General features: G+C 39.7%; 1 protein-coding gene across 2 annotated transcripts in view; it reads right to left on the bottom strand.

The window, feature by feature from the left end:
• VCAN (versican) overlaps positions 1 to 16,881 on the bottom strand; it is a 117,085-nt gene that overhangs the window by 76,123 nt on the left and 24,081 nt on the right. For both annotated transcript variants that reach the window (XM_014960516.1, XM_014960517.1), the window contains exons 4-5: positions 10,725 to 10,899; positions 10,483 to 10,610 (exon numbers count right to left, since the gene is read on the bottom strand). In XM_014960516.1, coding sequence (XP_014816002.1) covers positions 10,483 to 10,610; positions 10,725 to 10,899 — 303 coding nt within the window. The remainder of the gene's footprint in view (positions 1 to 10,482; positions 10,611 to 10,724; positions 10,900 to 16,881) is intronic.

The raw sequence follows: 16,881 nt of genomic DNA, 5'->3' as shown, positions 1-16,881 counted from the left end.
CACTCTGCTAAAGCACAGAACCTTATGGAATGGTTAAGTCTTGCTATAAGACTTCAAAATGCAGGGTTCAATCAAAGAACTCACTCATCCAAGTTACACAAGAGCATTTCTATACAGAAATCTGCTCTCAGTTTGCCTTGGAGTATGCCAATATATGCAATATTGGTAATACTGCACATTTAAAAGATGGGTTGCATATCTGTCTTTGCATTGAATCTATTCGACTGGCAATCTGTTTATTTGGTTCATCTGTTAATGTCAGCTGCTGCCATACAGACATCATCTGTGTCAAAGGGTGTTTTACCAGAAAAGTTAAATGATAAAAAAACCCCATGTGTTCAAGAAAAAATGCATACTAACCACAACAGTTCAATAAGTGAAGTCCAAAGTCACAGCCTTTGGCACCTATTTGGCTTAATGAATTATCTGAGATGATAAATTCATAAAGAATGCAAAAAGGTGCGAGAGCAACCAGCAAAATGCCCTTATTGTCATTCCATCATATACCAAGTAAATACTAATTTATTTCCAGTATGCTAGTGATAAGATAAAAGCTACAAAGATGTTAAAACATGGCAGCTTGCAACTGCTCTAATTAAAGAGTGTTTTTCTATGATTCCAGAATTCTTATTGTAAAAATGTCCAGTGAAGTGCAAAAGTCAGGTTCCAAATAGCAGCTCCTTACTCTAGGAAATATGACTCTGCAATTTGCCTGTCTAGTTTGAAAATAAATTAGAATTCTGCATGATTGAGTGTGCACTTGCTGTGCATAATAACTGTTGGGATGAAATGTGGAAAATAAAGCAATAGTTTAATAAAGGTCTAGCTTGCTATACAAATCCAGAAACACTTAAAAATTGTCCTGCAATCTTCTAAGACCACCTTACACAAAAAAAAAAATAAAAAGAGAGAGAGAGGAAGGTTTTTTTCTGTTGAACGCTTGGGAAGAAAACAGCGCTCAAAACACTTCTTCAGCTGAATGGCATCATTTTGATTTACAGCAGCTCTTAATTACTTGATGAGAAAGTTTTCCCAGTCTTTCCTGCACTTCTCACCTGGAGCAGACTGTGAGCATGTATATACTTCACGCACAGCAGACACAGCACTTCAGGGAAACGGTGACTCATGCAGCACAGAGACAAACCTACCGTTTGTGTGCAGTAAGTGCCATCATTTGGCATGTGCAGGGATGAAATTTTGCTATCCATGTCACTTCCCTGATGTGATTACTGCTGAGACACATGCTCACCAAAAGTCTCCTTGGTCAGAAAGAGATGGCTACCAAACTATTGATATTTTGGGTGCATATTGTGGAAGCGCTACTTAATAATCCCCCACTTCTTTATCCTCACAACAATGCAGAAATTCAGGTTATTGTATGTGAAGACTGTCTGTTCTACTTCACTTTCAACATGGCTTTTTCTTTCATAGTGAGAACTTGGGTTGGAAACCACATTGCTCCTCAGTCAGCCTATGCAAAAGCTGGGCAATAGAGCAGCAAACACAGAAGAAGGCATGTGAAGAAAGGTGCTGATCACTAAAGGAAGAACCACAAGAAGCTCTATGAACTTCCTCTGTCACTGCCAAGCACTTGGGGAAAAAATCATGCAATGAGGCTCAGGTTCTGCTGACCTCTTTCAGGGACTCAACCTCAAAACTGACAGAGGCTTTCAATAGGACATGGAAAAAGGACTTGTGCTCCAATCCTGGCTTCCAGCTTGTCAGTCAATGCAGCTGAAACATCCTGAGTCCTTCAAAGTACTAAAGAGAAAAGGATTTGACCCTTGCACAGAAACTTCCTCTAAAAAGCAAAAAAGTTCATGGTGAAGCTCATAAAATGTATTTAATTCATGCAGTCTCTAAAATTAACTCCTATTTTTGGAAACATAACGTGTCCCACATTTAACAGGAGGATTCATCCTGTCACACTCTTAGAGTGTCTTCATTATGATGTCTGAAAGCAGCTCAATTTCCCAGCCAGAATATTGGAAACAAGGAAATTAAGAGAAAACTTGTCTGGTTGATAAACAAATTACATAGGCACCCACACCAGCAGAGTAGATTCAATTTTTGTGTGTGCTAAAAGCCACGTGCAATGTTTTTATAGCTGGAGTACGCCCCAAGTAACTTAGCAATATTACGCACACAAACCCCAGGGCTTAGACCAGCAGATGAAGAGAACCTAGTGCTACAGTACCACGAGGGTGAAATGGAGACCATGACAACGTTCAGACTGCAGACAATAATGGAATGTATATTATTGCTGGCTGCCGTTTAAAACCAAGCTTCAGGTCGATCGTGCAGCCTCAGCGGTTAGAGCACTTGAAGTATCCCCAGTATTTTCCTATTGCACGCGTTTGGTTTGCTTGGTTAAAACAGACACCTGATGAAAGTCACACTTTTCCCCTCTCTTTCAAATAGATCAAGCTAGATGAAGAAGCCAGGTTTTTCTCTTGAAGACAAAAGCTGATTCACTACAACCCCTAAGGTAAAAGCTTAAGATCTACAGACTTATCAGCTGGTTTTATAGCAAGCTTCACTCCTTTGAAGGTTAATTCATTTATTTTCTCTCATCAGGAGACGTCTTGCTGAGCTGGGCATGTTTGTAGACGTGAATTTCATGAATCACACATCTTAAAAGCAAGCACAGAAACAAGGGCAGGCTGGAACCATAGCCGGGGGTCAATACACAACATGTATTGACTAGGGTAGAAGTAATGAATCTAGATATAAGCCCTCCAGCACAGACCTCACCAGTAATTTCTTTTTCCATAGATGAAACCACAATTAAAGGATTGGTGGCCTGCTACTTCCTAGAGGAGGTCTTTGAGCCTGACTATGTGGCACTCTCTTCCCAGAGCAAAGCATATCTCCTCAGCTTCACACACCATCACCCACCACGCCAGGTACAACAAAATGAGCTACAAGTCACTTGCACCTGGCAGGTGAAGACACCACATGCAATTCCGTGATAAATGTTTTACGGATGTCTGAAGGATTCTCCCAAACTGCAGAAAAGCTTAAGAGGTAAGCCATGAGTCTCCACTGAGTGCTTTTGACCCTCTGGTAACACATCAACTGCTGTGGTTTTGCCTGGTCAACCACCTATGAAATGTCCTTGCTATTATCCAATCCATGTGAGGGAATGACAAATACTAAGCGACACTTAGATTTATTGGGTTGTAATTAAATAGTATTTTTCATTATTACTATCCCATCTGGCATTTGATGCTCACAAGCTTTACCTTGTGGTTGGGTGCTCAAATTCTACAACCTCCACTACCTTCAGCATCAACTAAAGAAAGACACAAGAATATCTAAAGGGATATTAAATACACTAAAAGCTAATCATTCCCATAGATGGAAATGTTTAACTCTAACACTTTTAGATAAAAACAAGATAAAAAATTTCCAGCACCTTTCTATCTTAACTTCTTGGAGGTGTTCTTGTTTAAGGAGAAGAAACATTATCCCCCACTAAGAATTAGGCATCTCTTCCTTTTTGAGCATAATGGGTCTGTGGTGAGCTTCAGACCTGCTCATTATTTGTTTCTGAGAGATGGTGGAACCCACCAACCTCATCAAGCAAAGATGCTCTTATGGGGTCCAGGATTCTGTGACTACAGCTGCAGATCAGGGTGCCCCGGGTCAGGCATGAAAGATGGCTAAAAGAGACAAAATGTCATCTTTTCTGATGTTATAAGGAACATTCTAAGGATATTTCCTGACCTGCTACTGCTCCTCATAAACATTTGGTCACAGCCACATGGTTGGCTGTTCAAAGCTCAAGAAGTCATAATGCCACTGCCATCATGACTTTCTTTTCCTCAGAAACATGGATTCTGTCCAAATCTTCATTTCTAGAACACAATTAAGTGTACAAAGAAGGAGGAACATTGCAGCCACTTTGTGGACTACAGCATTTAACTTTGAACCTTGAGGACCACGTCCCAAGAATTTCCATTTCCTCCTCCTCTCTTTCTGTCTTTGGCCAAAAGGCCCGTGCAAAAAAGCAGCAGTAGCCATCAACAGGACTACCAGACTGCTTGTGAACCAAGGAAGAAAGAGACATGGCCCACACCTACCCCGCCTCGCCAGCACATGCATGACGATAATGAAGACTGCTACCCTTGTCTTCAATACTCTTAAAAAATCAGATACATTTGGGCCAAGACAGACCTGAAAAGCTTCATCTGTCTTCACCACAGGCAGGGGACTTGCAGGCTAGCTAAAGTTGTCCTGCTTATTAATCCAGCTCATGCTCCAGCCTTCCCCCTCTTTCCCAAACTGCATGGACAAGACACCTTGTCTCAGCTGCAGTTCTCTTCCTCCATCCTGCCCCTGTTAAGGGCCAGTTCTCCGACACACCAGACGAGTAGAGAGGTATCCTTAACAAAGTCACAGGTTACTGCAAAACACTCTCTAGGACTGGAAAACCACAAAGACCCAAGCAGATAGATTCAACTTTAAAGCAGAAGGCTAGACAAGCTGAAGAAGTCTTTTTCTCTTACACGTTAGAACAAGTTAGTTGATTCGTTTTGATACACATCAGTAATGATTTAATTAAAGTCTCCTGAATGTCTTAGGTCTGTTCTATGCAAAACCTTAGGCTGAACAGGAATCCACTGCATTTGACAAGACTGGAAGAGTACACTTTTAGTATACTTTTCCCATAGGCTTGCTCTCAAACATGAAGGGTATCATGGCAAGTGCTATACCCTTAGAGAGCTCTGCTATAGTTGCAAGGTGCAAGGCTTTTATTTATACAGATGAGAAAAATGATTTTTTCCTTCTTTGGGGTTTGTGTCTTATTCTCACAAAAACCATTTAGACATCAGGATTTTCTGATGTCTCCTTGAAGATGAGCTTTATCCCATTATGAACTCAAACACAACATCATGCATGCAAACCACCACAGTTTCGGTTTACTCTCTTTGGGCTCTGTACCCTTCTTGTGAACTCCTGGATCCATAAGCCTTCATTAGGTCACACAATTCAAGGCTGGGGAAGTGTCCAGTATAAGCCAACACAAAGGATATGGCTCTACCATTGGCCCTGAACTAAGTAGAAAAGACCCTTTTCTCTGTGTCCCTGTTTTTAAACCTAATCTAATTGTTGCTCCGGAATCAGAATGGACTCCAGAGAAGATCTTTAGCTGCCCAAAACACAGAGGAAACTTCTCACCTGAAGCCATACTTCAGACTATGACTTCTTTAATTGTAAGTATTCTCACACAAATTTCCATGACAATAGCAAAACTGCATGAGACTAGGTGGAAAGTATTTAACAGACATCTGGTTTTGTTTTTTCTTTTTCTTCTCCACACTCACTGTAGGGGGGGGAGAACGGTCCATGGAAGGAAGACTATAATCTTCCCCACAGCCACCCTTAAATAACTTTCTTAGCTTGAGTCCCCATCTGCATATTACATACCCTTATTAGACATATATGGCTTCTAACTGGTTTTGGCCAGAAGACAATTCTGCATGGAGTCGTTTGTGTTTTGGCTGCGCACCACACACTCACAGCCCTTCACTTCATCAGTGGGCTTTGGCGAGCAGATCCTATTTTGTCTCCATTTCTGACACCACAGCATTGTCAAATCAATCACATGCACACTTATCTGAAGACAGAATGGAAACCCTTCCTCCCCCACCACCCATTTCCATTGAAGGGATTATTCCCTAGAAGAAGCTGGTGCAGACACCACTCCAAATGGAGGTGCTATGAGAATCTCAGAATCCAAACCTTTGCAGCTCAATCATTTTAGATTAAACTCTTCATTATTAAATCGTCTACCACAGTTGAAGGTATCCTAAATGTTTTTGTTAATGCTTGGTATAGTGAAATATGCAATGTAATATGAGGAATGTAAATCAGCTTGTAATAAGAGACTGTGCCCAGTACCTGTTTAATGATATTTTGACTCCAGCGTCTTATTTTTATCGCTAGGAGCTCAGAAATTTTAAGTCCTTCCCATAGTTATTCTTCTGTGTGTTTTAGCAAAACTTGAAATATTTGACTTATAACTGTGCCGTCTTTCATGTCTCTGGTTTTCCTCAGAACAAGGAAATGGTAAGAGTTAGCCTAGACAACTGGTTTTAATTTAAGCTAATAGTTTGTGTTTCAAGGAGAAATCCATGTCTCTGGCTAACTTTGTGATTTCATATGGCCAAAAAGGAAGAAAACTGAAATGGTGTTGTTCCTACAAATCCTCAGTGCAAGTACCCAAATTAGTACTGTAAATTCAACACACATTTATTTTAAAATGTATTGCAAGAATTCCTACCACCATTTATGGCCTTCTGGGGTAACAATCTAACAGCAGCCAACAATAACTGGCCAATAACTGTTCAATGACTTCCATGATGACATTCTTATTATGGCCCAGATTTTGATACCATTAATCAAACACCATCTTACTCCATGAATAGCCATCCAACTGACACAGGCTCTCCAAATAAGGATCGATTTAGTGCAAGTCTAATAGATTTGGCATTCAATCACAACAGGCTATGGAGATAGGAACTTTCAAATTCACATGGAAAAAATCATGTTTAAGCACATTTCTACAGTCAACTCGTACCATGAATGTCCTGCTTTGAGAGTGCTTATTACAAGAGAAAGGTTGTACCTTGTAGAATAAGTCTTTGGTGGACAGGGCAATCAGAAATTTGGCATAACCTTAAATCTTCTACCAATGTATGAATGTGATACAATACAGCAAACAAAACACAGGATCTAGTTTACTGCAATGTTCCCTTTCCAATAACTTCCATCGACATTTTATCTAATTTTCTGTCTTCTGTGTATGAGTGGTTCCAAAGTGTAATCTCATTAATGCTACGGAACTTCAAACAAGCTCTGCATTTGAAATTAACCTTTGTTCTTACAGAACCTGCTTCTGTTGTACAGACATAGTCATCTTGGCTTCTAAGCCCCATCTTGAACCCTTGTCCTAGGCTATGGAGCCTTTAAGATAAAATTTAATCAGTTTTCCACAGGAAGCTACTGCACAAGGAAGAAGGTGAAATGAATGTGCGTGCTGTTACCTGGGCTAATAGACTAAATTGCCCTAATATTCTGTGCTAGCTTATATTCCTTAAATGCTGAAGGCTTCACATCCAAGCAGATCCCATTACCACAGTCCAGGTGATAGGCCACAAACACGTGTATGTTTAAACAGACCATCACCCAAAACAACAGGACAGAAATGTATAGCTATCCAGACAGAAAAGTCAGTTCAAAAATCTTGGTAAATTAAATTTTGTAACAAAGAAATGGCCTTCTGGGGTAACAATCTAACAGCAGCCAACAATAACTGGCCAATAACTGTTCAATGACTTCCATGATGACATTCTTATTATGGCCCAGATTTTGATACCATTAATCAAACACCATCTTACTCCATGAATAGCCATCCAACTGACACAGGCTCTCCAAATAAGGATCGATTTAGTGCAAGTCTAATAGATTTGGCATTCAATCACAACAGGCTATGGAGATAGGAACTTTCAAATTCACATGGAAAAAATCATGTTTAAGCACATTTCTACAGTCAACTCGTACCATGAATGTCCTGCTTTGAGAGTGCTTATTACAAGAGAAAGGTTGTACCTTGTAGAATAAGTCTTTGGTGGACAGGGCAATCAGAAATTTGGCATAACCTTAAATCTTCTACCAATGTATGAATGTGATACAATACAGCAAACAAAACACAGGATCTAGTTTACTGCAATGTTCCCTTTCCAATAACTTCCATCGACATTTTATCTAATTTTCTGTCTTCTGTGTATGAGTGGTTCCAAAGTGTAATCTCATTAATGCTACGGAACTTCAAACAAGCTCTGCATTTGAAATTAACCTTTGTTCTTACAGAACCTGCTTCTGTTGTACAGACATAGTCATCTTGGCTTCTAAGCCCCATCTTGAACCCTTGTCCTAGGCTATGGAGCCTTTAAGATAAAATTTAATCAGTTTTCCACAGGAAGCTACTGCACAAGGAAGAAGGTGAAATGAATGTGCGTGCTGTTACCTGGGCTAATAGACTAAATTGCCCTAATATTCTGTGCTAGCTTATATTCCTTAAATGCTGAAGGCTTCACATCCAAGCAGATCCCATTACCACAGTCCAGGTGATAGGCCACAAACACGTGTATGTTTAAACAGACCATCACCCAAAACAACAGGACAGAAATGTATAGCTATCCAGACAGAAAAGTCAGTTCAAAAATCTTGGTAAATTAAATTTTGTAACAAAGAAAAGGTGTGGAGTCCCCTTCTTTGGAGATTTTCAAGACCTGCCTGAATGCAGTCCTGAGTAAGATGCTCTGACAAGCTCTGGGTGGTCCTGCTTTGGCAGGGGAGTTGGACTAGATGATCTCTATGGTCCCTTCCAACTCTAAAAATTCAGTGAAATTCAGTGAATTGAAAACCAGTGCGTGTGCATCTTTACCAATGAAAACTGCGCAGTTGCTGCGACATCTTTGAATGTAATGGTCTGGTTCCAGGCTGTTCTGAGTACAGAACGTTAGCTTCAATGAAATAGGTTTCAGTTTTGAGGTTTTTAATTTTTATCTTTGAAAGCTCAGTAAGAATATTTGACCCTGAGAAATTGGTGGCTCACATGCATCCAGGGCAAGCTTCTCCATATTAGCTACATTTTTCTATTTATAAGAGGGAAAGGCATTGTTCTTCACTCAGGAATGACACAGATTAGTCAAAACTTCTTTTTGTAAACTAGGAGAGACCCAAATTGAATTTTAAAGACTAAATTCAGAGATGATTCAGAATTCAGTCCCTTCAAGGACTGATGGAGGATTAATGTTACAAACCCTAAGTGTTTAGGTGTGCTGCTCACTGACAGATACAGATGGAATATAAGTAAAATTTGGACAATGCTGAGCACTATCAAAACTCCATCACCTAATTTTCAGAGTTCCCAAGTTCATATGGTTTTTGAGTCTTTGCAAGACTTGCATTGCTTGTATTTCATAACTCTCTAAGGTGAACATAGCCTGGGGCAGATTCTCAATTTCTAAAAGTAAGAGGAAAACACTTACTAATTTCAGTGCAAAAGTCTCTATGTCATCAGCAGGAGAAAACTTTGCATCATCTAATTTATTTCTGCTCTAAGATAGAACTCACTGGGCACCTGAATTTTGCAATTGCTTGTTACAAGTATATGTACACATACAAGGGCAGGCTTGCTCAGAACCATGGCTGATTTATTGTTCTGATGGCTTCAAGAGCACTAAACTAAATGCATACCAGCAAAGGATCAGCCTGAAAGATATTTAATAAGGAAATAAAAGATATTTTTTTAAAAAGAAACTCTGAAACTAGCATGGATTAAAAAACCTGTCAAGACAGAAGCAGTGTGACACAGACCACTGCAGTAAATAAAAAATGTACTTCGGTCTTGGTTGCAAAGTATTTCTGTACCAGAATGAAGTTCCCATGTGCATAATCAGCACAAAGCCAAAAAAAAAACAGTCTACAGGGCAGGAAAGGCTATTTCTGCATTTATATTTTAAGCATACGTATTTAGCTAGTCACAGTATTGTCTAAGCATAAGGATATCTGGTGTCTGGAACGTATCTATAGGCCCACTGAAAGGATACAGTTAAATTCACTTGCAGAAGAGAGAATATAATAAGCATTTACAACTTCACACCTGTAATACAGAGATTTGTGGAACTGTCCATTCACAGAAAAAATTGCCATATTCTTCTTTTTACCATCAAACTCTTTGTTGAATAGAGACCAATCATAGACCCTAACCATGGATCGCAAGGTACCATGGGGTTTACAATAAGAACCATGATTCATAGTCACCATGTGGCAGAATCAGAATCACTCTGCTGCATTACAGCTATTTAATTAGCAGCTTTTGCAAAGGCAATAGGGGTATTGTGGAACTGCAAAGAATTTTACTAAAGAAGATCTAGATTCCTCACTGCAAATTTTTCACTTGTTTCTTTTTGATGCTGAGATGCTCCTTTTCCAAAAAGATATCATTAAACTTGGATTGCAATTAAATATCTGTCTAATTTTATGCCGTGGACATGTAAAAACCTTAATTACATACTTTATGAACTATAATACAGCTAGCACATATACTATATCCATCGTTATATATAGATATAGTATATATAGTTTCTCAAACTTTAAATGCGTTTCTTTGAAAATCCTTTTATAATGTTCAAAAAATAAGATGCTTTAACAGCAGCTTTTGTGAGATCTACTGTACTAACTATAGCAGCTTTAAACCTGACTGTCTCTTTGTAGATTCCACATTCGCCTTTAATTAAGGCCTGCTAGGCCACAAACTATATGTTCACTTCAATCAGTGATTCTCTTCAGATTCAAAACAGCCAAAACCTATTTTACACAGAATTTCTCATTTCTCTGCCTTTCCACATTAGAATCTCCAGCCATTTTTAAATTTCACAGTGCAGTGTAAATATGGACCTATCTTACCTTCCATGCGTTCCACATAGCAATACACATCGTAAGTTTCATTCGGAAAACGGCGCCCATATGTTCTCACTCCTTTCTTTCCCATTTTATCTCCAAAGCAGCCAATTCTTGGATGTCTAATTGGATACCTGAAATGCAGCATATTCATATTTATTATTACAATAAGTCAGCATATTAAGCCTGTACAGGCTAAGCATATCCATTTTGGGGAACTGTGTTCAGGGGACTTGTAAATGTCTCACCTAACAGTCTGGTCAGACACCCAGCCAGCGTCACATTGCTCAAATCCATCTTCATAGGCTGCTTTCAGTTGTTCTGGGCTTGCCATGACAGCACCGTTGTCCAGACAAGTCTGCTGAGCTTGTGTAAAATTCAGAGTATACCTGCTGGTTGCTGCACGATAGTGAAATACAACACCTGAAAAGGCAAAAAAACCTTACATTAGTGACCCATTTTGCATCATTTCTGCATCTTCGTGCTGTAACTTTACCTAAATATTGCTCCAACGCTGAAAACAAATGGATGCAATAGAAATAGCAAAAGGCTACGAGAGATGCTGTTGTATAAATGATGTCCCCCCCCTCTAGTGGCTAGTACCAGTAATTCTATAACAACTTATGTTATTAATAGCTGGTGAAATTATACTCATTGTACACACAGAAAAAAAGTAAGTACACCATATGTGTGTTTTCACTGCTGTATTACAAAAAATCATGACGAAAAGGGAGAATGATTGCTCAAAGATGTCAATGATATCACAGTTACCAGCACTCTTCCAGTTCCAAGAGCAGGTGGGCTAATTGCACTGCAGGCGAGGTTGCTCCTGCTACCTGACATGTTGGCTGATTGGGCTACGTGACACATCCAACTGCAAGTCAAACTGTATGACCAGACAAGACCAAGCACATCCAGTCCTTGGAAAAAATTGGACTTAAAAATAGATTTTTCTGAAGCAGCCAGCTGCAGCGACTGCATGCAGAAGTGCCCACAGCGAATGGAGGATCCCCAGCGTGCTTGAGGTCTGCTGGCTGCAGTGAGACATGTCACCAATGGGGACACAGAAAAAATTGTCCTTTTGATGCATATTTGATAATCCATGATGGGCATGATATCTGTTCCTGTCCATCAAAGCTTACTACAAATATAACATTTATAAATATATGGCTGTTGGTCAATTTTTCATAACCGTGATTTCCTGCACACACTACAAACGATACAGACAAAACAAAGCTTGCTTTTATTTGGGGCTTTTCTGGTTCTGGAAAGAATCTCGACAATTTCAAAAGTTACTTGAGTATGTCAGACGTTTGGAGAGGGAGGGCTAGAGTTAAGATGGTTTTGGTTAAGACAGGATCTGTCTAGAATCCACATTCTGTTTTTTATATACACATAATTCTAACTGAATTCAGCAACAGCTGCAGATGCACACCTAAAACAAACCATAAAGGGCACCGACTCCAAAGTGGCAGAAAACAGATATTCTACCTTGCAAAATCACTTCCCCCCTGTTGCCAGTGTCTTTTACAGTTTTGTATCAAAAGGATGTCTCCTGATGATCTCTGAAAAATAACACTCAACTTCATTTATTGCACGCTAAAAATCTTCAAAACCATTCCAATACCATAAATCATCCACTACACAGAATGGATACAAAGCAAGAAAAATAAAATGTTCCTTTTCTCTGATGATTTTATTGGAGTACTTCATGATGAGGAAATAACATACTGTAATACAGTTTGGGAAAATGGTGGCATTGTAGCCATAATGAATTTAACAACAAGTCTTTGTTATTAGAGCATTGTTGAATGATGGAAGAAGTCCGCTAATTTATGAGTAAATAGAAATATGGGTAACAGTAAAATGTTGATTCAAGATGTTCCAACATATTTAGAAATACTTTTTCTCATGCAGACAAATTCAGTAAAATTTTGTCATTTATCAAAGGTCTGGATATAGCCAACAAACAGAAAATGCATGTTTTTCTTCCTGTCGTGATTCACTAAGAAGGTCTCTGAAACTAAAATAGAAAACGCTATCTGAAAAATACTCACAGGTAGGATAAACCTCAATCATCGGACACCAATTTTAGCAAAGCTACTGGCAGAGAAACAGGAAATGGGAAACACTGGAGTCACACACCAGCTGCAGGCACTAAAGGAAAGCTCAGAGACCACTAGCATCCCTATAAAATGCCTTTTCAGAACCGCTGACAGAATCCATCATGAACAAGCGCTTATTCCAAGCAACTATGTAATTTCAGCTTCAAATGGATCCAGGCATTGTTTGGCAGCAGTGGCAAGTGAAGAATACACCCTGAAAAAGTATGGCTGTGTTTACATTGCTAAATTAAATATTCCAGGTGCCTGCAATTCAGTCATCAAGGCTGTTAAATTGTTAGATTAGTTCACTGCATTATTTGGCCCAGGCCCTACAACACCCTTCCAATTTCTGGACAGACTTCAGGAGGTAGCAGCAACTAGGGACAACTTCCAATGGGCACCTTCATCCTGCACTGGGAGCCCAAGGAGCATAACAGGATGGATGGGGACCACACCACCCCAGAAAGGCTCAGAGGTAAAGTATAGCCTCAGACACATTTTCTTATTAATGTGACCTATCTGTACTGGGAGGCCAAATTTACATACCGTTTGTGTTGTCTTAAGATGTGCAAAACTTCATATAGACATATATTTATATATAGGTGTGTGCATATTTTGGCTTTTTGTGCCCCAAACAACGCAGTCCTTCACCACATGTCCAACACAGAGCACCACCTTACAACATAAAAATAGTCAGGCAAGAGCAGCTAATTACCTTAGAAACTGAAAAAAGCTTGAAACAACAAAAACGTGACTTTGATTTTCTAGGCTATAGTATGCATTGAAATATTTATTTTAATATATTAGGAATTCAGTAACATAGGTTGACACTGTGAACCTGTCACTTTCTGGTATAAACAAGCATAGCTATATTCAGTAGTACAGAGGTGAATAAAACATGAGTTCAAGGGACCTGTTCAGTGTTCTGGGTCTAGAATATGAAATGGGCAAGTTTTACATAGCTCACAACAGAAGCTGATAAAACATTTACCTTGAATCATAAGTATGAACTCATAATAATAATCACAAGCTGGGCATCTGGCTTTACTGCATGTTATTGCTAAATATATACAAAGGTTTTTTGGTAGTATTGGTGTTTCTGTATTATATAATATTTGACACTGACTCTATAACTCAGGGTCAAACCACAAATGCCCAAGTATGTGAAGCAATTTTTTCATTTGATTTGATGTTTAAATAAAAATATATTTGATATAAGTTTAAATTCATTGCCTGGGTCTTAGGGGCTTTTTTTGGAGGGGTTGTTTGGTTGATTTTTTTTTCCCCAAGATTGCTTAACTGATGCTACATGGCTTCAACTGGGCACAAGAGCACTGCTTCTCAGTACAACCACAGAAAAAGGTTCATTAACTTAACAGATGGCAACATATTTCTATGAACTTTTATTTTTTTAAAAAATTCCTACTGCTTAAATATGGATGCACTCTCCACAACCAGCTATCTGACCTCTCATTTCTTCCATGTTGGAAGCAACCACTGCTCTTTGTAGCTGGTGTACATTTGGGATCCCTGTGATACCTGAATAAGGCAGAACTAAAGAGTTAATATCACTGCCAATTTAAAGTAGCTTTTGCAGTGCTGAGAAGAGCCTTTGGTCATTTGTAAATCCTGGAAAGGAACTTGGAGAATGCTTTGTTCTCCTCACCCTGATCCAAAAGGTAAACTTCACCTATTCTTAGAGTTGAAGGCTCTTCCATTTCCAGTGAGGAGCTAATGGACATAAAAGAGCCTCCAAGATGAATGGGAAGGAGGACGTCAGTATGTATAAGCCTGTGCACCAGCTGCAATAATTAGAAGACCCCCTGGGGCTAAGAAGATTAAAGTGCAGGACTTTCATTGTTTCAGTTAGACGGGGAGAGAGAGAGAGGGGCAAAATCCATTGTCCGAGTTTTTGCACTTTAAAACATTTGTAAAGGATTTTTTCCCTTTGTCGATTTCCTCTCTGAAAGAAAAGACAAGAAAGGAGTTGTCCTAGGAACAAATAAAGCAACTGGAAAACAGACTACAGCAGTATAATGTTGTCACTGAACATCTGGCAAACAAAGTCAGTGTAATTACAGGAAGGAGCAAGAAAGAGCACTCACAGGAAAGCAATTTGTCGCATCCAAAATTCACTTCTGTCTGAGCCAGAGAGAATGTCTTTTAATGATTCATCTCTGTCTTAGACTAGAAAACAAAAAAAGTGAAGTATTTCACTTTTAATAAACAAGGGAATCCACAGGTAAGAGCCTGGTTCAGTGGTTTGACACCTTTGGGGTGCAACTTTGCTTTATTACGTGCCAGGGTATCGTGCAGCAAAACCCCGTGGAACTGCAGGGGAAAGGCTCCTTGTGTGGCTAGTAAATTACAGTTCACTTTCTCTTGTGAGCTCAGGCTGCTGCAACACGCACTCCTGGAGTCACATACATTTCATAAGTTGTCTCACACAGCAAAGAGTATCTAAAGATAAAAGATTATGACGGTAGTGGTTTAGTCTGTTAATTTTTATGTTAAAACTTTAATCACTGTGGTGCAGACCGCTGAAGTAACCCCCAACCCACTGCCAAAGCTACCACTCAGTTTTGGTGGTCCTCCCTGCCTTTAATGCAGAAGACAATTTACATTACAAATACATGCCAAAATAGAGGTTACAGGACTGAGCATTGTATGAAAGGAAGGAATAGGGCAGCATTTTCAGCTTCCTGCATGAATAATTCATTTGTGTTCCTCATTCGAGGTCTTGCACCCATCTTCTGATCCCTGTCTTAGGCTTTGGCAACCTGAGAACAGGCTCCCCTTGCATCAGCAGGAGCTCCCTTGCCAAATGCCTCAGGGAACTTCTCAGCTTGGGGAGAGAAAGTGCACACAAACTCCTCTGCTCCATCTGCCCCCAAGACGCCCCCTCTCTGGGGACAGAAATCTCTTGCACTACCTCGCATGTTGCTCTTCCGAGCAAAATGTTTGCACCCATCCTCACAGAGCACCACAGTTGTGTGTAGGTGTACACGAGCTCCTCTGAGTCAGCTGGTCCAGAGAAGAAAAGCAGCTGATGTTGACATCTACCTGGATTTTTCTCAGGGGGCAGAACTTCTTCACTACATCTCTATTATCCCTGAATACACGGCTGGGATCAGCCACTCCATTATCTCTGCACAGCAATATACTAAATCACACAACTGTTAAATGAGGATAAGGCACTGCTATTTAAATTAAAATTACTTTAAAAATATACACAGCCTCTCAGCAGGATGTGGATGAGGAACCGTCTCAGAACAGTTTAGTCATTAGCACTGTCCTCTGCTCTACCACCCTGGCTGTGAAAGCATGCCATGTGTTGCCTGGGCTCAAACTCTCCCATCAAAGGTCCTCCATCCCACCTGATACTGAAATCCCATCAGCTGCCACATTCCCAGTGCCTATGTGACGGACTTGGCAGCTTGATCAGAACATTTGCTTCCCTGTTCCCGGTGTGCACTGCACATAAAGCTTGGGTCTTTCTCACCCAGAAATAAATTTCCCTCTCCCATCCTTTAATGGCAGCTACCCATTGTGCTCTTTCCTTCCCAGCTACAGAAGTCGGAGGTTCCTTGGGGTCCACGATGCAGGAGAGTAAAACAGGAGCTTAAAGATGCAGCAGCCCATGTTAATTTAGTTAGCAAGGAAGCACGGAAGTTCAACATCAAGAGGCGGTAAGGTTTCAAGACAGATAAGTCTAAAAGATTAAATAAAAGCATCTCTTCAAATGCCATACTTAAGAGATAATGAAGGGGAGTTCTGGCTGTAAAGAGAATAAATCAATTAGGTTGTCAACACACAATCTCTCAGGGCTAAAGCACAATTGAGTGGCAGCGTTCCCACATTGGAAAAAACTCCCATTTATTATCATTATAATGCCTGCAAGAAAGAAGAGTTTGCATAAAAATGGAAATGTGAATTACCATCTACTCTGCTTCCCTAATTGCTGCTTCTTCCCATTAACAAGGTCAATATTTTAAGCCTAGGATTTTCTTTAATGCTTTTTAAAAAAACCACAATGCAACAAAACAACCAAAAAAAAAACCCTAAAAAAGCCTCTGAGACTTGCAGCAGAATCAGACAGAAACTATCAAAACGAGGCCCATGAAAACAGTGGTCTCCCAAAAACATCAGTAAAAAAGGATAAATTGCTCTCACCATTGATAAAAAATGTTCACCAACAAGATATGAAAAAAGAGCAACAAAACTGGAAGAATGCCTTTTGCCACACCGACCCTTTAAAATCAAGTCATCTCCAAGGAAGGTAACAAAAAAAAAAAAAAAA

This window comes from Calidris pugnax, unplaced genomic scaffold, assembly GCF_001431845.1.
Source record: "Calidris pugnax isolate Ruff unplaced genomic scaffold, ASM143184v1 scaffold326, whole genome shotgun sequence".
Classification (NCBI taxonomy): Eukaryota; Metazoa; Chordata; class Aves; order Charadriiformes; family Scolopacidae; genus Calidris; species Calidris pugnax.
Note: the sequence above shows the minus strand (reverse complement) of the source record. Positions and strands in the feature narration are given on the sequence as shown.